Below are 27915 nucleotides of genomic sequence, written 5' to 3' on the forward strand. Positions count from 1 at the left end.
ATGCAAATCCTGTGTAATTTGTGGTCTGGGGAACAAGTTCCTTTGTCCCTAAATCAGAACATAAAAGGGTCCAAAACCACATCTGACTGACCGAAAATGAACTCAGACATCAGCTGCAGCATCGATAAAAGACCAAAACTGGCACTTATACGAATACATAATCATACACTCGTGCATACTGTATGGTTTAAAGTTATAAAAATAAAAACTCTAAGAAAATACTATTTTTCGACCATTTTGATATATCAGCTATGGCCCAAATCCCTGCCTCACCTCCTATCATAAGTAGAATTCTCCTGCCAATAAAGTTTTAAGCCTCTCTAGCGCTGTGTTTCATAGTTTTGCGTCATTCAAAGGACTGTATTTAATGTTTAAACTACATGTATGAGTCACATGCATGGTAGACACGACCTCCATACTGAATACACGCCTAGACAACTGTTTTCGTCGTTCCCATATCATTGATGGAAAACCGTTAGGTTCTTCTCTTCACATCATCTAACATTCGTACACTATAAAAGAATGTTGGAAGTCGACATAGCAACACCGATTTCTAGAACTTAAAAACATCAGTATCTCCGTCCTAATTTCTTACTTTACACACTTTCTTAGGTGATTTGAAAATTGATCTTTCGATTAGGTCCATCATAGTATAAGAATAATGATTGTATAGTTTAATGCCATTCAGAAGAAGAATTTATCATTGACACGACGCCGCTTAGTTTCATAGGTGAAGGAAACTGGAGTACCTGTAGTCAACCAATGACAAGTTACTGATGAACTTTCCCACGTGCGTCGTACGCTACAGGGCCTGGTTTCTCAAATCACCATGATGACGCATATTGACGGCATTTGCCGCCTTTGTATTTGCGACCGGCGTAACATTGCGACCACCATTGAGAAACATCCCCTATATGTGCACACCCTAATGGCGGCTATAAGGGTGATTCCAGTGCACCCCACACCCCTCCCTTTCCCACAAGAACCTTCGCATAAAAACAACTAACGACTACATATATAATTTCATGTACCGGTTTCTTTAATTAATTATAAAAATATGCAGCAATAACTGCTCTATGCATTACAACACTTGTTGGATGGGCCATATATAAATTACTGGCAAACCTGTACAATAATAACATGACACAAGGCAATTACTGTAAGCCTTGTGCCTCAACAATCATTTATAAAACACCCAAAACTCCCTAAGACATAACACAAGGGACTAACGTACAAGTATCACCTACTATTACTAAAACAACAACAACAACAGCTAATCATGGATTTTCTTCTTTAAAATCTGAATACACTTTTTGTATACAAACATTATTTTCTTACAATAGGGGTATACGTGGGATGTAAAATGTTCAAATCTGTACACATTTTGTACAATTATTATTCTTAAACATATTTACACACCATTCAAATTTATAAATATGTGTTTCTACAAATAATGCATAGATATATGTAACAAGTAGCTGTGATGAACATGACCAGAGCAAGATACATCTACACATATATATCATCCATGAGGGCAAGCACTAAATTCTGTCACACACTTCATGTAAGAGTCATCTGTTATTATGTACATTTAGCCTTAATAAAAGTTTTCGACCAAAATTCGTTTGTATAACACTCCACACCAAAATTTGTATATTAAAAAGCATACGGTGACAGGGAGAAATGGTTTTAAAAAGAAAAACTACACTGACCACAAAAGACAATTATTCTAAAACAGAGTCCATTGTATCATTAGAAAACAACGCAACATTGTTTGTTGCAGTCTGACAAAAATGTCACAATGTAACAGCAAACGTGCGAGACATGACTGAAACACCATTATCAAATGTAATTAATTTCAACAAACAGCAATCAGTATTGAGTCCAAGTGTTATATAAAAAAGGTATTACAATGACTCTGGGCCATACTTGCATGTCTCTAACATTTTAAATAATAACATGCACTGCAATTATAAGTATAGTATATAGAAAAATGGAAACAAATACAATATATATCCCAACAATGGCTGCAATTTATGCTGAACACTACTGACTATAATACCGGTACCTCAAATATTAACACTTCAACAGCAAATTATCCTTACAACATACCCCAGCATTAAAATTATATAAAATTCGAGAAATTACTGTTTATTGGGAGACAAGTTATTATTGTAACATAGATAAATAGAATGCTATAGATAGATGCTATGCCAGCATGCATAAAGTGTGATTAATAAATAGTTCTAAAAGAGCCCAGAGTATGTGCACTATACAACTTGAAATAAAAAAGCTTTACACTGTAAAGTGTATTCAAAAGTGAGATTGTTGCAAACTACTTATATAACTTCATCACAAACATGATTAGTGGCACGCAGGGTTGCAAAAATACTGCTTTATGATTTTTACTTCTGGAGCAAAGTTACTGAAAGTGTGAATAAATGTACAATGTAAGTGTTGCAGTTTCAAGGCAGGATTTCTGGCTGCATACGTCAGTGCTATAATAAAATGTTGGTATGTTACTCATGGTACTGGTGTCTAAGTTTACTATAAAAAATGCAGGGCAGAACCAGTCTTCTTTGAAGCGCTGAAGGCACACCAATAAAGCTTCGGTATCACAAGGTGACAGAGTTATCTCTCTTTAAACTCATCGCAGAAGAGAGGCTCTAGTAGAACGAGTATGCGCTGTTGACCTGTCAAAACAAAAAAAGGAACAACATTAAATAGTTATGCCTTGGACAAAAGAAATGAATTTTCTTTCTTTTAAAAATTTCGATCTGAACAACAAAAGTACATCATTTTAAGGCATTTATGAGAACAATTTTTATTACAGATGATTTAAATGAATGGAGAGTGTCATCCCAGGATAGAACGAGATCACTGAAATAATACATTCTGAACATCTTACATTCTGCTTCAGACTGTGCTCATATCTACTGTCCACAGGAACAATTGTATGTACAAATATCTAAGTAATCTAGGTAAAATTGTTTACATCATTTAATTGTCATGTCTAAGTGACTGAATCTCCACACCATGAATGGTGTCCAAATCCAAAACAAGCCACCACAAAAACTACCTACATGAGCACATAACAGCCACATTTCCCACATCCTCGGCACTGTACCACCTGAATGATTATACTATCTTGTGTGACACACCAGACCATACTATACAACACACCTCTATATGTATTTTATGATACAAACTACTCAAGTGCTCATGCAACACAAAACGACTACAAAATACAAAATTGTGCAAGCCTGCTATGAGCATGGTTAATGACAGTAAGCAAATTGGACATGAAGAATGTACATTTAAGAGGCATGGTGTTGTACAGCATACAGTTTAGTACAGCATACACAACTGTATCATAGTGCACAATAAAGGGCAGTGACAGTGATTCATGCAGTGTGACACAACATGGGTTATGAAAACAATGAGAGCAAAGTACACATTAAACATCTGCCATTACCAATCACCTCAATTGTTAGATCACAATTAACTCATATATAAGATCTTTTTTGTTTTGTACATGAGCACTTTGTGTAATCACATCAGTCATCCTTCATTGTACACACAAGGCTTTGGGTGAAATAACATGGAAAGTCACATGAGCAAAATACCCTCCATCTACTTCTATGGTTTAATGATAAACCATCCCACAAAGACTGAAATAATTCATGACACTGACAGGTCTCCCTATTCTTGTGACTTCACGCAGTGGTGACGAACAAGCCCTAATTTGACTGTATGGTGCACTGATACCAACCTTAACCCAATCACCCTGATTGATGTTCACCACACAATCTGGCCCTGGTTTTCATCAAGCATACTTAATGCTAAGTGTACTTTATATCTCAATGACATATAATGCCCAGGCAGTTAAAGCATACTTAGAGTAGGGTCTAGTTTCATGAAGTATACTTGGTGTTAAGTAGCCTTTAGCTAAGTGCACTTCAAATGATGTAGCCATAGTAGTAAAGGGCAAACTTAGCTAGGTGAGCTTCATGAAACCACCTCTAGGCCCTGAGGCTGATTCGACAAGTCATTTCTGACATGTCAAAATTTAAGACCTCTTCATAATGCTTAGATTTTGTTACCGGAAGTTGAAATTTGGACAAATCTGTCTAAAGATAACATTGATCAGGTGGGCACAATATTAATTTCTAAAACTGAATAATAAGCTCTAAGATTTTATTTTAAATTTTGACTTAAATCAGAATTGACTTTGTGGAATCTGCCCCTTGTTTTCAAGGAAAACACTAAGCTAAGTAAGCCCTCATCTACCATAACAACGAATGTTGTACAGACATGAAGTGCACATAGCTTTGGGCTACTTGATGCTAAGTGTGCCTCATGAAAATGGTGTTGAGTCACACAAAGCTTACTTTAATTAAGTACACTTAGTGATCTCTTCAATATGTTGTCATAGTAGTTGCGGGCCCACTTTGTTAAACGGAGATTTCACACTGTGATAACATATGTGTACTAGCCTGAACTAGCCATCCCCAAGCTAATGGCCCTGATTAAGGATCTGACTACAGAGTTCTGATGACTGCACAATTATGTATATACGCTTGCGATTACCAGTTGACAAAACAGATAACGTACTGCAAAACATTACAATACTAAACTGCTTAATTGTTTAGACCTAGCCAATACCAGTCTTCATTACGTGATGGCTTATACTTTCATACTAGATCCACTGCGACAGTTCGGCTGTGTGTGCAATATCAAACACTATAATACAGGTTTAAACACCTACATGTAAACAGAAGAAAAGTTTTGGTTTGGTTACATCCTGATGACATGCAGTTAGTTATTCCTTCACAAATGAATCCAGCATGGATTCACCTACTGTACATGCAGGCTGGGTCTCAAAGATGAACATAAACGGTGGAAGTGTTTATATTCTGAAAATTTAGGACAAATCCAGTCCATGCAAGAGTCACATGACAACCAGTCTTGCATCCCTAAAGTTTTTTTAAACTACGCAAACAGGTTGTAAATCTTAACTAATTCTCACACTTCCTTTCATACATGTACTTTTACACAAAAAATGTGCGAACGGATGTTTTTGTTCTTTTTTTTATTACTATGAGCTTATGAAATACACACACATATATGGTGTTAGTATGATGAAGTGATTGAAAGTTAAAAAGCCCACTGCAACATTAAAAGAAAATTTGCCATGTTAGCCTGTTAGCACACACAATGTTATTCCTCACAGCAACATTGGTTACTTCACAAATACATGTACAGCCCTGAGGTCACTCTCAATAACTCATATACGTAACTTTTCCTGCCGATTCAGGTTGTGAATATATACAGAGAAAAGTTTCGTAGCAAGTTTTATGATGACAGTGGCCTGTGTATTTGAGTCTATAGCTAGGCAGCCCCATGCTGGATACCTACATCAATCACAAAGTGTCCATTTCTACTTTACCCTTCTGTGATCTGAAGAAAATGGTGGAGCAGCATTATGGACAATATCAGTAAACACAACACAGCTACATATACTAAACACTACAGACAGTGTGTCTATATCAAACGTCTATCCTAAATATATAGAAGTTACATGTAGATATATGTAAGTAAACTAAAAACAATATGCATGAACACGCCGCAACGTTTTTCCATACATGTATTAGAAATGCTTGCTAAGTGTGTATGCAATAGCTTATTCATTCGCCCAAACATTATATTTTTTTTATTTTTATTTAGCCCCAAAACAAAAACTTGGTTTGCAACCTCCTGGAGTTTTCACCTTAAGCGCAGCACTTTCAAAATCTGCATCTTCTCAACAAAAACCCAAAGGTTCAACAAACAGCAAGATATGTGACAGCAACAAAACTTGTACAGTTCACAGGTTTACATATAGGTTTTGATACTTGTACATAGTGTGTTCAGAAATATTCCATATTCTTGGCTATAAATACATGTACATTATTACATAGTGCAGAGAAAATGTACATAAATACTAGAGGAAACAGATGAACAACAAAAAGTGCACAAAGACCATAACAAATATTGTGTACATATAAAATGAGTGAACAGAAATGACTATTGTGTGTAAAACCATAACTTACTGTCACACTGGACCGATACTGATATTTGTAAGGCCACGAAGGCCCAATGTCCTCCCCTGATTTATAGATATCGGGTTTTGAGCTCTTTCCTTTTCTATCGAGGTAGTCAGACTCATATGCAACACCTACATTACCACTGCTAGAGGTAAGAAATTAAGAAAAAAAAACAAAAAACACAAATATTGACAAATTACAGTAACATGAGCATCCATAAGAAATAAACAACAATGCAGAATATCTAAGTTAGCATAAAATGTGTCCTCTCTTGATAGAGCTTTGCATGATGAATACATGTACATGGAGACCACTGTTACATACATCCCTCTCATGCTCCAAATCTAGTACACATGTATGCAGCAGTTAATGTTAACACTACATAAATAATGTGCTTTCTACATGTACACAGGCACCTCAGAAAGAAAACTCATCATTCTACTAAACACAGGACGAAAACTTAAACATCATGTACTCTTTTGTTTAATTTTCTTTACACAAAGGAATTGAAAAAAAAAATAATGAAATGTATGTCACCTTTATTTACTTAGTACCGAAACTGATCTAAACAAATATGTGGCTAGTGCAATAGAATGTGACGTGAAGACTAAAGGTAAAGGAATTAAAAGAAAAATAAGGTTGTGCACACTGCATCGTGTTGACTGCACAATGAGGAAAGGTCTGTTTTACCCATGCAACCAGCACAAGACATTAAGTCTCACTGTGACATAATTAGATATTCCTCAACATTCTATAGGCATAAAAAAGACTATGTTGCATTTACCAAATCCAAACAACACATGTTCATAATGGGATACCGGTAGGGGTTCGAAATGGGATGTATTAGGTCATTCAGTGATGGTGGATATTCCACTGCAGCGTCAATAGCACGACGTCAAAGTGAGTAGACCAAATTTGTCACAGATGAAACCGCAGCACGCAACAGGAAAATCTGCATGTGCCCCATTAGATCTTACTAAGACCTACAGAATGCAAGATGTCACCAAGTACTTCATACTCATACACTTGGTATAGAAAATTTACATGAGCATGTAGTAAAAGGCTGACAGGCCCATTTGCATTGCTGAGATTTAGACAGACCAACTATTCAATACCAGGCCAATTCCATGATTTTCAATGATATTCCAGGCACGTAAGAATAATGTGGGGACTATTTTTTGGCTTGAAATATGAATCTAATCACATCTATACCATGCCAACCATGCTCGTCCACTTACACCCTAATGTGACTAGAGTTTCGTTGGGAAGATCCAATAGCATACACGAAAGCTCGGTACACTGTATCTTTCCCTCATGTGCATGTAACATGATCATAAATATGAATTTACTGGCTGTTACCAGCTGAAAATACATGCATCTGAGGGTTCCTACATGTACCATGTAAAGGTACTTCCTTATTAATTAGTAGCTGTACAGTTCAGAAGGCAGCACACAGGCAGCATGCAGAGGTCATCCACATTAGCAATAAGACTTTCTCAGGTACTGCGGCTGTTTGATTGTTTAACTACTTGTACATACATATACTGAGATACTTGTGTAGAACAGCACAACTAAATAATCATGCTAAATCAGCCAAGAAAACTTTGGGGGAAGGCTACACCAGCAGGCACCCAAGTGCAACATTCTGCATAGCACAAAAGAGCAACAAAAAGAAATAAAAATAAAATGGAAGGTGTGAGTTTTCAGTTTGTGACAGCAGGGTGGTGTCCCATTGTACCATGATTTCGCTTCATAAGCACTATGGTCTATCAGCCAGGATCATCTTGGGTGAAGTAACAGTTGTTCACAACAGATAGCATGTCTCCATTATCTAAACTAATCCCGGTGCTCTGTCATGATCTGGATCATAATCCAGAATACACACGCAGCCATTTTGCTTCCTTCTTGAGAGAAAGTGAAGACTGGATGTACCAACTTCATGCACCAACTTAGTGGTGACAATTTGACTGGCTTCTATCATGTGTAAGTTTGACCTCTTGATGCAAAAACGGATGATCAGACAGGTTGGAGGCATTTGGAACTTTCTACATGTAGTGCGTGACAAATCAGAAAGCAGAGGGGCTACAACTGACAACAGCAAAGAGCCCTTTCTTTATACCCAATGTTGGTGCCTACATGTAATGTCCACAAATGCCCTTAAATACTAGACACGTGTACCATAGGTGTAGTGCCTCAAGACACTTCACCACCATACTCCTACAAGTTAATCTGTGTGCAAATTTCTTGGGTGCTGACCTTGCATCTTAATTATCATTAGAAGATGCTATGGACCAAGGGGACATCACGAAGCTGTCAAAACTATAGTAGCAATTGCAGTTTAATATAAAAGGAAATTGTCCAAGGTGCAATGGTTTATGCATGGTGCTCATATATTCCAGCTGCATGTACCTTGTCAATGAAGCTGCAGGACCACAAGTGGTTACATGCCAAACAAAAGAGGGTCATTTCACACACAGCACAGTAGTCGAGACAACAGATAGAGCTAAGTAAAGACCAGGTATAATTACATGTCTGTCCTCATGAGTCTCCTAAAGGAATAGTGGGCTCTGCAAGACAACATCAGTAACCATGACAATCCCCATGTCACATTACTGCTTTAATATCAACAATAAGCCCTGTTCAACCTTACTTACACTTTATACAGCGTAGTCTCAAAGTTGCTTCATTTTCGAACCATGAAAATGTGGCACTGACATGTCTTTATCTTAGCACATGTGAGTGCAACAGTGTTAATGCAACATTAATGCTACTTATAAACCCATGACTTTTCCAGTGCAGGGCTCATTGACACTACTTACATCACAATTACAGACATTGAAAGCCTTAAAACCCTATCACATCAGGTCACTGCACATACAAGTACAGTACCTTAACTGGATCAAACACCCTCTGTCCCCAAATCTAACAAGACAGTCTGTACATCACATGACTAGAGAAACTATACTCCCAAAGCACACAGAGCTGTCAATGTTAGAACAATGACAATACATGTACACTGACTTCAAAGATCATACTGTTTACAGTCATTATTTTCCTCTGTGTATATCACACTTCTGGGAGTGCATTAGTCTTTTCTTAGTCATTTCTTGTACTACATGTGCAAAGTACATGGACATGTATGCAGTTCTAATGCAAATACTTATGGGATAACAAAATTGGGTTACTGTATGCTTTTCACTTATGTCATAGTGGAAAATTCAGTTTTATTATTTGATTTCTTCTTTCACCATAACTCATTAGGTGGAAGAGAGACCATTCACTATAATCTAGCAAATGCTACGATCAATCATGTGACTATAAATTTGGGCAAGAGCTTTTAATAAAGACTAGTCAGAAACGTACTCCATCTACATGTATTTCCACCTGTTTACATTTCACACATACATGTACATTCTTGCTCTTATAAAATACTCTCCTTTGGCATTGCACCTAAGAAAGGTAGCAGTTAATGGTGCCATGCTGTTAGTAAAACAACTACTGGGTTACTTTGCAGACAGAGCACTACATGTAGCTTGCACATGTAGCTTATGACAGGCTATGTGGAAAACATTCTTTTAAAGCATCTACATGTACAAGTACAAATTCCATGTTCATTGTCAGAGGCCTGTAGTAAATGAACATGCTGACACCTACATGTAAACTACGCATGGCAATCTTTGTTTTGTAATCACTGCCTACAGTCGTAATTTCCCAGCTTAATAAGGTAAGACTGCACACTCTCAAAACATTCCTTCAGGTCTACTATTGGTTAAATGTCTGCTACACAGTTCGGCTTACATGTTGTTCCAAATCTGTATGGTACTGACTGATGTGATAAGTGTGTTGGTTGTATTGCGAAAGCAATGCTAGTCAACTAATGATTTCATGTTCTGTGGAGGAGGAAACCAGAGTGCCCGGTCTAAACCATCGATCCTTAATAGTCTAGTTACTGACAAACTTTCCCATATGATGATGTGATGCACATATGCACATCATATTGATGTAAGACAAGTGGTCTTCAACAAATGTTTGCCGGCCACCTGAATTGTGGCATATGTCCCCCGATCACATGTATCGTGCTGATGTTCCAATTCAATATGACCTCTTACTTTGAAAACAAGGCCAAGAAATGGACTTATGACACATTGGTAGACTTCCACAAGAGGTGTAACCCGACACATGTACAGTCCCATCACATAAGGGACTAATAACTTGTGAGTGGGGACGTGCTGGTGTGTGTATACACAATATACAGATGTTTTGTGAAGAACAATCATCAAAGCAAACACATGTACATGAATGATCAACTCAGTGATGTATGGATGGCTTGTGAGTCATGGCTGAGGAATTTGACCAAGATTTTGTGATAAAAGTGTCTACCAAACCAACAGGTAATGCTGCAGTCATCTTTCTAAACCCTTAACAAGGAGTTAAAAGAAGACTTATCAGTCTCCCCTGATATGCCTGTACCCTGATATGCCTGTACCCTGACAAGTCCTGTTGCACTCACGAAGCCTTCTGCTCATGTAACCACAATGGCAGTATGTGTGGGTCTTCTCATCACATCATCTCTAAACCCTGATAACCTTGATATGCTAACCAGAATCAATTTTTTCTTAAAATGAATGATATGATCAATGTCCCCTTCAATAAAAAAATGGTACAAACGCTGATTCTGATCTGGTTTCTGGTCTCACAAAGCACCTTACAGCAATACACAGGTACTGGTGTTACTCCTAACGTTTGTTATACTTCTTAAATGTGTGTAGACCTACATCTACACGTACCTGACCTAACAAGAAAGTCCCTGAATCAAAGTGGACTGACTGGAAGATCTGAACCTCTATCTTCCTTAGCAATGTCAAAGAGCTTACCTTTTGGCACTGGGGGAGGAGCTAGATGAATGACGCGTGGAGCGTTTCGTTGTCGAGTTAGCTTGGTTTTGTGCTGCCAGGGAGAAGATTTTGGAGGACTTGAGAGGCGATACAGCCTGGGCACTTTTAGAGCCAGACATCCTCAGGGGCTGGGTCGTGGAGCGCCTGTGGACTTTACCATCCTCAAAACTGTCCGTCAGCAACAGAATTTATTGCAGTCATTTTGTGATGAGCTCATTTTCAAACAAACAAGTTATGTAATAACTGAATACATGTAATATCTCAGTACTGCAAGGTACAAGTTTAACTGTTTACACTAAACACCTGAACAGAAACTTGTATGTGATGGAAAAATAGTAAATATACTTCATCATGAAACTTGCCTCAAATACAGTCACTTAACAGCTGAAATTTCAAAGCATACCTTATAGTTCCTGTAGTAGCTGAGCGAGGGTGTTTCCTTAACAGCTTCAGCTGGTTCAGTTTATCTCCTTGTGTTTCCCTGCTGCGAGTCACTGGCCCCGAGTAAACCTACAACATATACCAGTAACATTACCACTACCTTGCATCAACAAAATTCATCTTGTCAGGTATAGTTTGATTACATTATTCAGATAGTCCATGAGGGATGGGATATCAAGAATTGTCAGCTCAAGAAAGAGATATTGAATATACCTGTCACCACGCCTGCCTAACCAGGTAAGCAAACTGGAGATACATCGTGTCATGTTTACAGCTATCATGTGGACAAAGGCTAAAGTGCCGTAAAACTGTCTACACGATTTTAAAAAATGCAGGTCCAATATTTATATTTACCAGGCTACTTGGAACAAAAACTTTAGAGTTACATGCACAAAATCCTCAAGTAATTTATTTATTTATTTATTTGATTGATGTTTTACGCTGTACTCAAATATATTTCACTTATACTATGGCGGCCAGCATTATGGTTGGTGGAAACTGGGCAGAGCCCAGAGGAAACCCACGACCATCCGCAGGTTGAGAGGAAGCCAGCATGAGCTGGACTTGAACTCACAGCGACGGCATTGGTGGGAGACTCCTGGGTCCTTACGCTGGGCTAGCGCGCTAACCAAATGAGCCATGGAGGCCCCGCTCAAGTAATTTAATACAATGTCATTAGTTATGAACACAGCAATGAACCCTGATATATCAAAATGTCAGAAAACAAATTTCTCCACAAGAAAATCAGCATACTGAGCGGGCATACTGCATGCAGGGTTAGATCTAGGGCCAATCTATGTCCGTAAAATAGACGCTTAAAAAAAAAAATCAATGGAATGTTTTTTTTTTTAAAACCAAAGCACTTGAACTTGGGGGCTTTATCTTTCATATTTATCAATCACGGAGTTCGTCATTTCTCGCCAAAGTAGGAGAGGTAACGCCACAATAACAAGAAGCTTTGTCCACCTAGTGGTACTGCTAAAATTTCCATGCAGATGTTAACCGTGGAAATAATGTGTAAAAACTGGTGACAAGAGTATGCTGCTTTGAACGAATGGCGTAAAAAGGTGGGGCTAGGCTGGGCAGTGGCAAGACTGCAACATGCGGATATGTACAAAAGCTGAAAGAGGACAATAATCAGACGCTATATTCGTTGTTTAAGAAAATTCAGCCTACAAGGCGAGATGAAACACCAGATACCAGTCCAGAAGCAACAGTATCCGGCAGCAGAGCAGACTTCTCCAGTGAGAATCTGACAGAAACCACTGGACCACTGGGTTGGTCATATATGCGTCTAAGAGCTACGAATATTCGCTTATGAACATCTATCACAGGTGGCTATAATAGATTGTGTTTTTGCTAATGTCTTTGGGGTTGTGTCACCAAAACTAGAACAAACCACTCAAATTCATCCAGAAATTAAACGTGCTGCAAAGCTCAATATTACGGTGATGTCTAACATTTTTTTTACATGAACACTGTTTGATAATAGTCATCTGAACAGTGGGTTTTATCTTATTTGAGGCACTAACCTCCAGGTTCAAACAAGGACACAACTTTCCTGGATATAACCCTGACATGTACAGGAACGTATTGTCTAAGCTTAGGTTGGTTCTGTAGCCTGTTTATAGATCAGCCCATAGTATGCCAAGCTGTTTCTTACATTCAAGGCTTTCATAGACCTAGTGAAGACCTGTACTAACCCTGGCAAGCACATACAGGCAGTCCACATACCTCATCCTCATTGTTATCAATGATGTCGTCGGAGGTAAGCTTATTTGACCTGAAGCGCCCATTGTCCAGATCCTGTATCCTCATGTCATCTACCCCAGAGAGGATTTTGGAGACACTAGTCTGTCTCTCCCTGTAACGGTCCTTTTGCTTAGCCCGGTGCAAGTCTCCCTGCATCCAGCACCAGGCCTGTTTACTGACAAACAAAAAACGGAACACACTGTAATGATTGGATTCTTCTTCTTTTCTGTTGTGGGGTGGGGGGGGTGTTATCTTAAGATTTCTGTTTGATGCATCAAGGACATATATAATCTACGCTATGATGTTTATAGAAGGGGATTAGAAAGGGAGTGGGTGGGGTACTGGACGTTTAGTGCAAATGAGACAAGATCTACCCACTCCACCTCATAACCCAATACAGACGCAGCTGTCAATTCTGTATCTTATTGTCTTGAGAGGAGTTAATAATGGAGATAAACTCAAAGGGCAAAGAATGTAAATGAACTTTTACCAGTGATTTAGAAAACCTCCAACTTTTGAACCTTAGCGGTACCACTCAATCAGGTATATTTCTGGTAGTTTCCCACACTTACTCCTCGAGAAAGTTTTGCTGAGGGCCAATGATGGAGCCTGGCCTAGCAATCCTGCACCAGGCTATACACTCCGCTGCTGTGAACTTGTAGTGCTTCATCATGTAGCATGCTATCAATGTCCCTGTTCTGCCAAGACCCGCTGCCAGAAAAAGAGGACACATGTACGTCTAAATAGCCAAACTACCTATCACAAGATGTAGGAAAGTTAGTCTTCTCATTTTCTCTCCTTGTCTTCACAATTCAATACATGTACATGTCTCTCTCTATATTTTGAGACAAGAATCGGTATTAGAGGGTATTAGTGCATTGCTAACCAATATAAGAATAACATGCTTTCAAAACCATTTGTGATGGAGAGGGATAAGGCAGAACATGTTTATAAAATTTTGTGCTTGACAAGAAAGTTAGTCTTCTCATTTTCTCTCCTTGTCTTCACAATTCAATACATGTACATGTCTTTTTGTATATTTTGTGCTTGGCATGTCTAATACATTTTGTTAATTTATTTATTTGATTGGTGTTTTACGCCGTACTCAAGAATATTTCACTTATACGACGGCGGCCAGCATTATGGTGGGAGGAAACCAGGCAGAGCCCGGGGAAAACCCACGACCATCCACAGGTTGCTGGCAGACCTTCCCACGTACGGCCGGAGAGGAATCCAGCATGAGCTGGACTTGAACTCACAGCGACTGCATTGGTGAGAGACTCCTGGGTCATTACGCTGTGCTAGCGTGCTAACTGATTTAATATGTTTTACACTAGAGAAATATTTATATGTAAATACCAATTAAACTAACCAAAAAAGTACAGATTGGGGGTTTACAGCTACTAGTATTAATCTTCAAACAAAATAACAAAGGAACTATTCCAACTGTACTCTCATAAAGGAATGTTTTTCCACTGTTTATATTGCTGAGGTTTTGAATTTGTTTCAGGATAAAGAATAAAGTGTACAAAAATGGAGCTCTGGATGTGATCTGCTTCTTGTTCCTTTTTACCTAGGATCTAAAACTAGAAATATTAAGTTACATGTTCTGTAGAATCTAAAAGCATAAAATAAAACTTGGTTATTAACCTTTACAATGGACAGCTACTCCCCCATCAGCTAGCTCTGACAATTCCAAAAACTGCCGAACTATACTGTCGCTGGGAACACTACCATCCGTGAAGAACAAGTCGTAGTGGTCAAAGCCCGCGTCTGTGAAGCGCTTGGCATCATAAATCTTCTTATTGAGACGAACAATGGTGGTGACGTTGTGTTTCCTGAAGTAAGGGAAGTAAGCCTCGGGTGCATGGAGCGGATAACCTGTTGGATAACAAGTATTCATGGATAATCAAACATATATTTAAGTCCATATCTTTGAACTGTAAGACAAAAAAGAGAAAAAAAAATATTCACACATTCAGATGTGAAATTACACCCATAGTTTGCACGTTCATCAAAACAAAAACAAAAAAAATTACATCATCAAAATAAATTATCTTCCTTTCTTCCCCAATATTCAGCCAAAAGCCAAAAATGTCCAATTAAAACAATTTTTCGATTTAATCCCAAATTATCGAACTCAAATGTACACAACAAATTAAGATGCATTTGGCTATGGGTATGGTTTAGAAAACCAGATATGCATGGATCTATGTATGGATATCTATGTATGGAGAAACATGTGAAAAGGGATGAGGCATGCACGTGAACGTGTACATTGATTCATCTTCAGCCTACCACTCATACCGCTCACCTGATTGATGTAAGCTCTGTCGCAACAAATCAGTACTTTTTGTGATACCAAACAGATTTTGCAGCACAAAGCATATACAGATAAGATTTGCAACCCCAAATTACAAAGCCATAATGAAGCAATTGCAGGAATATACTTGGAAAAAGCTGAGCACATACCACATACAGCACATAAAAACTACAGCAATGTGAGAAGGCCATTGAGCAAATGGACATGTATCAGTGCTTAATGTCCCTTAATATGCTTGACAGTTACAAGTTTTACATACAACTGGAATAAAAACCAATTGTTAACTTTATAAAAAGCAAGAATGGCCAAAAATGATCATACTGAATTGGACAAAAACACAACTGAAACCAGCAGTTCTAATGTGAATGCATTTTACACACACTGATGCATTATCCTTCTCCAATCAATGGGTCAGTATTTTATCCAGCCAACGCCACACATAAGAAGGAAGCCAAAGGTGACAAGAACAGCCATGCACACCCTATTACCCATGTCAATCTTGCTCTTGGGGTGTGGGCCACTAAAGGCCATCAGTTTGCCTGGTACTATCCAGTTTAAATCCCCATTTTCTACACACTGTCAAAAAGGAGAGACAAGAAGGCCTGTGGGTATTAGTGCATTGCTAACCAACATAAGAATAACATGCTTTCAAAACCATTCGTGATGGAGAGGGATAAGGCAGAACATGTTTATAAAATGGTCAAATGCCTAAAATAACCAGTAGGGATAACAAGTTCTTGTAGAGGATTTGATTTCAAAATTGTGTGTGTTTCAACCAGGGCCATACTTAAAAAAAAAAACATTAAATGTTCTGATCCCAAACTTTAATGGTGACATTGTGATTGTGCTTAAATAAATTTTCAAAATGCAACTCAAAATGATGCTTTCTAAGAGCTTTTAACTCTATGAATTAAAAGAAATTTGTATGAAAACTAAACTTTTTATAGTAAACCATCACATATTTGTTTAATTTATGTCTTGGTTTTAATAAAGCTTATTTAGGTTGGGCGGGGAACAGTTTCGGAGTCCAAACGTTTTCAGGAACCAAAGAGACTCTAGATGTGGCCCTGTCAATACAAACTTGTGCACTGCCCCATGTGATCTCCATCACGACTGGGTGAACTGGAAAATCCAGAACATCGTAACATGCATAAATTCTAACTAAGTATTTCACATTCTAAAACAATGCATGCCTATCCGAATGTCATACCATTATCTATCCTTGTTTTTGGATGAGGTCCACAAAATGCCAGAAATTTATTAGGAATAATCCAGTTGAAGTCACCATTTTCTACTTTCTGCAATAAGAACACAGCCATTAAATACATTCTCACATCAGTGCACTTGTGGGTGGAAGACATCAGTGTTTTTGCAAAAATTACAATCACACAGTAGATCCCTGGAATCTAAACACACCTTCATTAAACTCACATTTAGATGTGTATATACATACATGTATATGCACATAACACTAGTAGTGAGCAACAATTTGTTCAAATATCATCCTTAATAAAAATTCTACTGAAAGTCAAAACTTGATTGGTTTGTAGAACTGCCACATGTATGTGAAGGTCACTGCACAGACCAGGCTATAAAAGTGTGTCAAATTTATGCAGTACAAGTACAAATGGGAAGTTTAATTGTTGTCATCACTTTGATGGATTATCATCACTTCTACAGCTACTTGTACCTTGTATGTAGCACTCTTCTCTGCAGAAACATGCATATGTATGTCACATGATCCATTACTTACCTCATAATGCTCATACTCATCCACATCAAACGTGTCAAAGTTGAAGAAGCCATTCGCCAAGGCCTGTTACAAATACACCCAATGGAGGACATTATAAGACACACACATCAGCATTCACAACTCTAAAGTGCCACTCCTCAAAAAAATTTTTTTGTAAATGTTAACTAAAACAAAGAAATATAAAGCATGTACACAAGGATCACAGGGACACAATAAAGCACATTGCTAGATACTATGGTGACGATGTATGTCTTCACTCTGTCTTTACTATGTTGTTACATGTAACAGCCATACCTATACTCTTACTTCCACTTGTAATGTTAAATATTTGATTATTCTTTGATTGCTATTTTGTAGCTGCTACTCCCTTTATTTTTGAATGCATTCACCCTATTTTGTCTTCACTCTATATTGTCACTGACACTACTCCAGTAGAAATTACTGTCATGAATGTACCTAAATACATGCACATGTACATTTCATTAACTAATTAACATATTTAGATGGACATGGCTGGGTACTTGTACATATATGTATGTATGTAAGTCACCTGGTTTCTGTTACAACCTGGACTTACCTTGTTTAATCCGTGGAGACAATCAAGCAAGGTAAGATTGTAGCAGCAAGCACCGAAGGATGCATCTCTAAAACAAACAAAAATACACAGACATGTTATAACTGTATACTACTAAGGCCAATGTATGAAGTACATTTACAGGAAACTTCAAACCATATACAAGTGCATGTATGAGAGAATGAAAAGTATCACTGTATTTTGTATATTTCCTGAGAATGACAATGTAGGGGCAGACCCCACAAAGTCTTCAATTAGCATATATTTAAAAAAAAATGTTTTTAAAAAAAAACCACTGTTCAATTCTTTCAACATCATCTACTCGTACAGATTTTGAGTGTACCATGTGACTTTTCAGACGTACATGTAAGTGTCCAGTCACATTGCTTCGGCACTGCAACAACACGCAGATGATAATCTACCTACACGTACATGTAAATAAGGCTTCCCTGATATACATTTTACCTGTTCAATCTACACAGAGATCAGGGCCATGACACGCTGACTTGACCTCAGATAAAATATATGACCAGGTCAGTCAGGCTTTGGGGCCAGCATTAAACGCACATCATGACATGCTGATGTATACTGGCTGATGGACAACTTGTCTCCAATAAGTGACAGTTCATTCATCTTTTGGAGTCTCTTTGTATAGTGCTTCCACATATGTGACCTAGAGCTTTAACTTCATTTACATGTATATTCACTGAAGTTTCTTGGGTGCAGGTTTAGGGTGACTGTATGTCCATGTAAACGTAGTTGTCAAGGTGTCAAGATTTACAGGTAGGTAATGCCTGAAACTGACAAAACCTCTTCAACTGGCTGCCAGCTTTCAAAGTTCCCATAATTGACACTTGTGTCCTTATGGAGTACAGTGTGTGTAGCTACAAGCCAACACCTTCAGGAAAACAATCTCCAACCACAGCCTTTACAGAGTACAGTCAGTGTAGTGAGGCTCCAGTGTATGGGGTATATCATAAAGGCTACAATGTGCACAGGCTTTTTGAAGTCTGCCATTACTAATTCAGACAGGGCCATATCAAGATGAAAAACAGATGGTCCTGCTCCCCAACTTTAAAGGTGGCATTGTAACTGTGCAAAAAAAGAAATTTCATAAAATACAACTCAATATGATGATTTCTAAGGGCTTAAGTCTGTAAATTAAAGAAATCTGTATGAAAACTTAACTTTTCCTTGGTGAGCCATCCTATTTTTGTTCAACCTCATCCATTCCAGGGTGAGTTTTTGTGAAGTTTAAATGATTTTTTCATCAAGAACACATTGGTGTTAAAAGTTTCATCCTTAAGGTGTTTATGTGCCTCCAAATGCGTTTTTTTACAGGTCAAACTTAAGGTGTTTATGTGTCTCCAAATGTGTTTTTTACAGGTCAAACTTAAGGTGAAATATAACAATGACCCTGGGAAATGTATCTAATGGGCAGGAATGACTATATTTCCATACTCATACTTTCATCAATAGATGTACACATACATATAACCTGTCCTCAGTCATTTAAGTCATTTAAAGCAATGAACAAAACTTGTTTGTTGTTCAACATGTTTTAATTTTTCACATACATGTATGCTATTGGCAGATAAATGATCAACTTTTCTCAAGTTTCCTGACAAACTTTCCTGACAAAGTTTCCCACTTGTGACTGACATATTAACTGTAGATATATTCACACCATAATTGTGGAAGATAAGTAGTCTTTAACAAATGTTACAACACAAAATGTCAGATGTTATGTTCACTGAATGAAGTGATTATTACATCACAACGATGATTAACATGAAAGAAGATTCTTGTAAATAAGTAGTGACCTAACAGACGGCAAGATTTGTGAAATACTGGTCAACAACACAGTAAACTATTTGTCTGTAGGAATCCAAACATCCCAAACAAAAAGAACATCATTTTTTTCAGTGACAAACATGTAACCATAAGTGATGGTGACTACCCAAAGTAGCCTGAAAATTGGCCCCGAAAAGTGCATTTTTAGAGGCATAAAAATGTCACCAAATATTGGATACTGAAACTTTTTCCAGTACAATATGATCCCATGTTCCAAGCAAATCTCAAAACACCTTTCTAAAATCGACTGTACTCTCAGAGTCAGGAAAAATGGGCAAGTTATTTATGGGCGAAATGTATGGTCATTAAGGCTATTTCTCATCATGACACTTAAAATTAATATATTCCTTCAGGTAAAAAACACAAACTGTGTATCAAACCGGTGTTTCTGTTCACCGATTCTCAGTAGCTGTTGTCAACTGAACAATTCTATTCCACTGATTTCTGGTGTTAGTTATGCTGGTATGTGTTAGTTACATGTGCTCGCTAATTCTAAACAGGTCTATAATCTAACTTAGTGATGTAAGCATGTTTACAGACAATGAAGGTGTACACCATGTTCAAGGTCAAACCACAAGTGTAAGTAAACACAACCAATAATGGGGCTACAAAACTGCAAGGGCATTTTCTAACAATGACTGTCGGCACTGTCAAACATATTTTCTCCGTTGAAGAGAGGTGAAGGTAAATCGTGTTCAGACTGTATTCTCCGACAATATCACTGGCAGGCCGAACATTTGAAAAGTTGTAATCCTGAACACACCTGTGAAGTCTTACGGTATGGTACAGATGTTGGTGTACGTTAACTAAGATCTTAAGAAACGTGCATAAACGTGAAGGTGTACCCTAGCAAGCCTCACTCTCAGCTTATGGTTCAATAAGCAGGTAATACTTTCTATTTTTGGCTGCATGCCAATGCGACTGCCAGCAGAAAACTTCCTCAAAGCCTGAGGTAGCATGTAATCCTCACCAGGAGAAATCTGACAACTTAGCACCCAATTCCTACAAGTGCTACAACCTATGTTATGTGAAACCTGTTTGCATGCAAGTCTGTACTCTCAATACTAATTGTTTTAGGAGACTAGTTTTCACTAGTGAATGTACAATTATTAATGTAGCAAACTTTATAACACACTACAGAACATGTTGTACATATGCAGTAATTTATGGTCTAGAGGTATGATGCGGTATGACTGGGTTATTGGGGTCATGGGCATTCCTTCCACAACTATTCCAGCCAAAGGTTTCCCCTAGTGATATATGCTGGTCTTAACAATCTTACATAACTTGTGAAATGGACACCACTTAAAAGCCTGCTATATCTTTGCTTACTTTCAGAGCTGTGTAAGGAGTTGAAGCACTGCTACAACAATGGAGAAGTGCGATGTATCATAGGGTGGTTAGTCAAGTAATCAAGGTCTAAAGGTCTACATTCAATAGTATATATATATATATATATATATATACACAGTACCTCTGGACAATTACTTGAAGGTAAAACTGCATTAACTTGGTTCGATGGTAATGGTTTGCAGATTATATTCCAAAACATGTGCAAAACCACTGAAGCATAAAACAATATAAGCAATGGGGTGTAACTGTCAGCCAAAACCTGTGCACGTACATGTACAAGGAAAGACGTGTACGTGTACATGTACTGTGTATGTCACTTACGTGTCCACACAAACTAGACGCACATCCAGCTATCTCGGATTCAACAAATCCACATGTGACCTGATATACCATAATCAGCTCTAAACAACAACAAACCCAAGTGTTCAGTGAAAAGAAAAAAGAAGTGTAGCCTGAAAATCACCCTCAGTAAAGTCAAAACGGTCAGTTTACTGGACGAAACAGTGTACACGACAGACATGTATAAACATACCTGTATTACAATGTACAAACTATACAGAAAATGGAATTTAAATACACACAATACACATCATAAAACATAAATCCTGTGTTATGACTTTAATACATATTCTTGTCACTCAGCATTCACTGCACAATCTCAGACACCTATCATTTTTTCTCACTCAGCAAATACTAAGTCTGGACTGCCTTTCTTTGTTCCTTTGGTGTTTATACCATACATGGTGGTGAGAACACTTCACAAATATGACCATGTCACAGTACAGTGGTTTAAGGAAAAAAGAAATCTGCTCAGCTACCTGGCAAACCACCTTTTCCTCAATACTCCAGGTAAAAACCCTAAGTTTTGTCCAAGCGTGGTAAATCAACTCTACTTTCACCATACATGTATAATACAGAGGAAACCTAGTTTTCAGCTGAGACATGCTCTGACTTGAACATGCTTCTTGAAATCGGGTCCTGATATTGGCATGATCGGTACATAAAAAGCCAGCAAGAATGGGATCTGAACCAGTGACCACAGTTGTCAAGGGCTAGTGCTGTGATGTGACACAGTTTGGACATCCACACCAGAGTGTCTCAATGGTGCAATCATTTTACCTGACATTTGCATGTATACATCAGGTTTTATATTACTCAAATGACTAATGTGTGTTGAAGTAAATAATGAAATTTTCAACAAGGTCAAGATAGACCGTTGGCCTCCAGCTTTGTTTGGGTTATACATGGATATACAGCAGCATTCAGTTACTTCCACATTCTATTGTACACTAATTCCATATGATACTCTTATGACGAACTGTATTTTGACAGGGGTGATGTGCAGGTACAAGTATGTACCATGCTTGTGTAAAAAATCTTTTCAAATGTAAGGCAAAAAATAAAATATCATGTTGACTCATGTACATGCATTGTTTTCCACTAAATCTTTTGCATGATATCATTATCGACAGTTTATGTTTTGATGCACGTGGACAATGTCTGTGGCAGACTGTTCAGCCATAAGGTAATGTTTATTCCTCTTAGCCAGCGAACTGTCTCTGTGTCTTTAATACACTATATTCCAACAAAATTAAAGTACAATGTATGAGAAAGGCACTTAGCTGAAACACTTGCTAAAGCCACACATGTACCTGTATGCTATGAATTATTTCTTACCTGAAGGGAAGGAATGGGGGGTTACAGCCAGCAACAAGAGGCCTGTATGCTTCTTCTGGGGTCTTCTTTAAATATATGATCTAAACATTAAGAAAGCTGACAATACAATAGATATAAAAATCCTACATATCCTTAAATCTGACAGGGAGTTACAAAAATAAAGGAAATTAATTAAAAGTTTCCTTGTTTGCTGTACAGAATCAAGACATGATACATGTTTTAGCGCAAAACTCAGGGTGGGGGTGGATTGGGGGTGGAGAGACACTTCTTGTATACATCATGATGAAAGTATATGACTGCTTGCTCTAAATACAATGTATTCTGCATTGGATTACGGATAATTTTCTGAAACTTTCTACATCAGCTACCATATGTTTTAAAATGTCACAACTACATGTATATAACAGTACAGAAATTGTAACACTTACCGCATAAGAAGCTATCAAAAAGGCTGCATTCGCTCGCTTTCTGGCATCAAAACTTGTGTAATGCACTATTCTTTTCTTTGCTAAGGAGAAAGACTGCCAAAAAAAAAAAAAATACTTAAGACTGCAATCAGAGTGAATTTATCAGTCTAAAATCACATCAGCAAATACGTTCAGATTTAATTGACACCACAATGATGCACAATAGGTAACAATGTCCTTGTCCTACTGCTTATTCACAAGGTAGGGACTTCACCACTACAATGGTCACAGACCACTGCATGAACGGTGATCATCACACACATGCATACATGTACCATATAATTCATTCAGAGCCAAATACAGCTTTTCAATTTGGGCACAGTTCTAACAGGTAAGGTTAATTTGGGCTAAATTATTTTCAGACATTAATGATAAAGAAACCATAACTTTAATAATTTAGTAATACTGAGAACTGTAATTACAGTGTCAATGTAATTTATGTTGCTTCTAAATCATTGTACAAACAATTTACATCAATAAAATTATAAAGAATTTGTTTCCAAATAGTGAAGTTAAATTGATCAGGCAATATTCTCCATAACTTGGGTTTTTTTTCCTGTACGCTAAAATTTTGACACCTATAAAAAGTATCAAAATGTTCTTGTATTCAGCCCTTGAATTGTAGAGAAGGCTAACTGAAACTGCTTCACATACATATACTGGAGGAGAGATGATATCAAGGGAGATGATAAAGGTTATCTACATGTACATGCACATAAAGTGCCCAGGTAAAAAATTAAGATATGCAGACCAAATAAATTTAATAAATGTTTCAAGTTTCTTTACAGATGAGATCCATACATAAATGTACATGACACACGTCTGTACTGTGAACATGACATGACATTTGCTGTAACACTACACACACGTCCATATGTTATGACACAGCCACCAGCAATTCTGTGCACACTTATTTTTAATTAGGATGCAGTGTGTATTCATGTGTTACCACCACAGGAACAACAGACTGTCAGAACCAGTTTGTGGGTTTTCCTTTCAGAGTTCCACTGCCAAAGCATCCCTTTCCACAATGACTACCTCCTAACAGTTGTTTACAAACAAATGCTCAGCACAGGCCTTTCTGTAGGCTAGGAAATAGGTCAGAGCATACAGAGCCTGACCCAGATAAACCCCACTATCAACCACAGATACCAGTAACATCTGTTCATAGAGATTGACTAGACTTGCATAACTCACACCTACATGCATGTCCATGTGTCACAGCCCACAAACAAACCACTTAACACACACCAGGTAACAGTTTCACACTGACAGTCTTCCCATTTTGTAGCTGCCTGTAGATTAATATGATACTGTGTTTGACCTAAAACTTAATCAAATACCAAGTTACACATGATTCTATACAGCCAGTTCTATTAATCTTAGAAAGGTGGGTTGAACTTTGTTAGGAAGGCAGGGTGATATCCTACTGGAAAAATTTACAGTTCAAAAACTTACCCTGAGATTTTACAGGGCAAATACTGTAATTATTAGTATTAGTAAATTAATTACTAGTACTGAGCAAATTTCCCTTCATAATGCCCCAGCAAGTTTCTCTTTTTTCTATATCTTTCCTATGAGATTACATGTAAATCTGGCACTATATGCTGGGCTTACATGTACATCAATTGGGAAAAATTTAAAACAACATTATGTGCTAACTGATGGGAATTCTTTGCTTGTATTTCATGTGTTTAATTTAATTCAGCATAAATAAAATAGGTCTGCCTATGCAAAACAATACCACACAAAAACAAAACAAATTTTTGACAAAGAAGCATTCTGAAAACTACTTTTAAAGAGCTACTGTGTATCTCTATTTCTAAGGGGTTTTGTACTTTAAAACAAGGGTTGACAGATAAGGAAGTGAGGAGGTGTGGATTATGGGAAACACAAGCATAAACCATTTTCAGAAGGAAGTCTCCATGCTGGTTCAGAAGCAATATTTTTTTTTTTCTCTCTTCTACACAAGTCACAAGTCATAAATGATTTATTCCATAAATCATAGCAAAAATACAGTAAGTTCACTTCACAAAAAGATCATTGTACAAAAACATCTGAACATTTCGTTTTGGATGAGAATTCTTCAGTTATTCTTGTCAATGGTGTCATTTTTTTTCTGGAAGGCTTAATTTAATATTCACTAATTTCAGTCTACTTTCTGATGAGTCTCCTGTCGCCCTTCATTTTCATCAAATTAAGGAGTATGCCAGTCAACAAAGGCTCACAAAGACTGAGAGGTTAGAATAAGCCAAACGGCATACATGTTGCTGTAACTTTAACTATTTCACTCCTTTCATTACACACTAAAATATCAACCTTCCTTGCCCCTACTAGCAGTTCATGTGGGCCGTGTACACTTTACCCCTGTAGTTCGTACTGACCCACAAAAACAAGCTGGTTTTGACAGCTGACAGTAACAGGATCCTCATTAAAACAGGTAACTGACTACCTGATGAAAATTCTTCCCTCTGACCTAGTTCTGACAGAAAGCCTCTGGGGTTGTAAGTCACGCTCCTGTGAATATTACACTTTGGGTATAGTACCTGTACATGTAGCCATCAGATTTCAACCACAGCGTCTTCCACCTGGTTTTAATTACTTCTAGTAACATGTGTGTAGTAGGCCAGTACACCACTTGCTTCAAATTTAGAGCACTACATGTAAATACATGTATGTGCTGTATCTTACACATTTACACGGTACAATACCAAATCTAGTTTCACTTTGTACACCTGACTTCCATCAAGTTCATGCACATGTTTTTCGCGTGGAATGTTGACACAGTGTGCATATTAACCTGGATTAAGGACCACACATACCATAGCATGTCAATAAATGCTGCTACAGTAGTAGCTGAAATTGAATCACTCCTCTATTACTAGAGAAGCCATTGATGGAAGGAGTACAAAAACAATGTTACACAGTAGAACATGACTGTATCATCACTGTTCACATGGTGTCAGAGGTCCTAATTAAGTTTCAGTTATAACTACTTTTCAACAGGAATTAACTGTTTTTGTATATACTTGTATATTACTGTTGTTTTGGGGAAATGTGTATGAGGTATGCTTACCTTCAGTTTTTTGTTTAATTTACAGCAATATCTGTATAGCATAGCCAAGTTGAGAGGCCCAAAGTCTGCATAGAAACTGAAAGAAAAAAGGTTACAGTTTAGAATATTATAAAATAAACACATACATGCCGAAATACAGTAATTAAAACTGTTTTTTAAAGATGGGCAATCAAGAATAGGCCACTTACTTTTCATACACTAGTTCATCATCGATACAAAAGTAATGTGTGTGAGCCGTCGAGCGCGGTTTTGTCCTTAGCGTAGCAAAATACAGTCGATCTGAAAGAAAATAATAAAACCAGGAGTTCGTGAATATTCCCTTATTTCCATGAATGACTATAGAAATAATTACTTCACATACATGAAGAAACAATTCTGATTATTTAACTTACTAAAATTAATGTCACAAGCCTATACATGATACAGGGAGCTAAAGGGTGGTAACATTTATTTATTTATTTGATTTGAATGGTGTTTTATGCCATACTCAAGAATATTTCACTTATACGACGGCAGTCAGCATTATGGTGGGAGGAAACTGGGCAGGGCCCGGGGGAAACCCACGACCATCCACAGGTTGCTGGCAGGCCTTCCCACTTGTGGCCGGAGAGGAAGTCAGCATGAGCTGGACATGAACTCACAGCGACTGCATTGGAGAGAGGCCCTTGGGTCTTTACGCTGTGCTTGTGCACTAATCAACTGAGCCACGGAGGCCCCTGAGTAGTAAAATAAGCCTACTAATGTCACTGAACGATCAGATGACATATATGTGTAGGAAAAATGATATTAAGACCCACCCATTTTTTTTTTTAAATATAGGCCTACAGCAACTTTCCAAATTCATAATGATGTCATAAGCACACACACAAAAAATAATCATTACTGCTTTTCAGCTATTTATGTCTAATATTCTTCTCACTTACTGAATTAGGCCTTCCATTCTAAATATTACTAAGTAAATAGTCAGCTGATTTCATATAACTGTGTCACTGACTGATAACATTAAATTTTATATTTATATGTAACGTGTACAAAACTTGTTCTCTATGTACCATACCGAGAACAAATTATAAAACTAAAAAGTGTCCGTTCAATGATACAAATAATACACCATAATATGACAAATGCCAAACTGATTGTGTAGATATGAGAATTTTAATACTGTAAGGTTATGTACGTGATCTTGGTGATCTATAGGCCGCACAGGGGGAAAAATCACGTCTGGGCAAGTTCTAGTGCCAAACTTTGACATTTTCTTCCATGTGCAGCAGACATAAGTCTTGGACTGTTACATGCATTAATACACTCCTTTAAAACTAACTCACCTCGAATATACTCCGATGCACTGCCGATTACATCGTTGTCATCGGCCATAATTTGAACTGTTTTTGCGGCGGCTTGAATGTTGAAAACTGCGGCTTCGAAAACTGACCGATACTGCCGGAATTTCTTCCAAATCTCTCGTACACAGGCTTCTACGACTTGACAAAGAGCGCGTGGTGCTTTCTTCAAATCGTCCAGTTTGTTTCCGACACTGTCGTGGCTGTATAACAAAGGATCGGAGCCGAGTTTTGACAACATAAGTGAGAAATTGGCGAAATCAGGTGGTGTCTTGAGATGAGTTGTTAACGTCCACAGCCATGTTTGAAAACGAGAGAGACGGA

General features: G+C 37.7%; 1 protein-coding gene across 8 annotated transcripts; it reads right to left on the bottom strand.

Moving 5' to 3' along the window:
• Positions 1-1018: 1018 nt before the first annotated feature.
• On the bottom strand, positions 1019-27898 carry LOC135471885 (dual specificity protein phosphatase CDC14AB-like). 8 transcript variants are annotated; one of them, XM_064751298.1, is made up of 17 exons: positions 27577-27898; positions 26440-26530; positions 26252-26327; positions 23137-23229; positions 22709-22788; positions 17828-17894; positions 17251-17313; positions 16708-16795; positions 14825-15055; positions 13747-13885; positions 13157-13349; positions 11385-11491; positions 10961-11149; positions 8615-8653; positions 6093-6228; positions 5419-5460; positions 1019-2693 (listed from the first exon to the last, which is right to left on the bottom strand). In XM_064751298.1, the coding sequence occupies exons 1-16, from the start codon at positions 27830-27832 to the stop codon at positions 5446-5448; spliced, it is 1863 nt and encodes a 620-aa protein (XP_064607368.1). In that variant the 5' UTR covers positions 27833-27898; the 3' UTR covers positions 1019-2693; positions 5419-5445. The 8 variants fall into 8 exon arrangements, with proteins under 8 accessions (XP_064607368.1, XP_064607367.1, XP_064607370.1 ...); XM_064751297.1 differs by having other exon boundaries at positions 6093-6231; XM_064751300.1 differs by lacking the exon at positions 8615-8653.
• Between the last annotated feature and the right edge of the window lie 17 nt (positions 27899-27915).

This window comes from Liolophura sinensis, chromosome 7, assembly GCF_032854445.1.
Source record: "Liolophura sinensis isolate JHLJ2023 chromosome 7, CUHK_Ljap_v2, whole genome shotgun sequence".
Classification (NCBI taxonomy): Eukaryota; Metazoa; Mollusca; class Polyplacophora; order Chitonida; family Chitonidae; genus Liolophura; species Liolophura sinensis.

Coding starts and splice junctions, on each gene's coding strand:
- LOC135471885 (XM_064751297.1), bottom strand. CDS start 27,832: ATGTTGTCAAAACTCGGCTCCGATCCTTTGTTATACAGCCACGACAGT. Junction 22,789..23,136: donor TTTTGATAGCTTCTTATGCG/GTAAGTGTTACA, acceptor CTTAATGTTTAG/ATCATATATTTAAAGAAGAC. Junction 6,232..8,614: donor AGACTCATGAGGACAGACAT/GTAATTATACCT, acceptor TCTTACCTCTAG/CAGTGGTAATGTAGGTGTTG.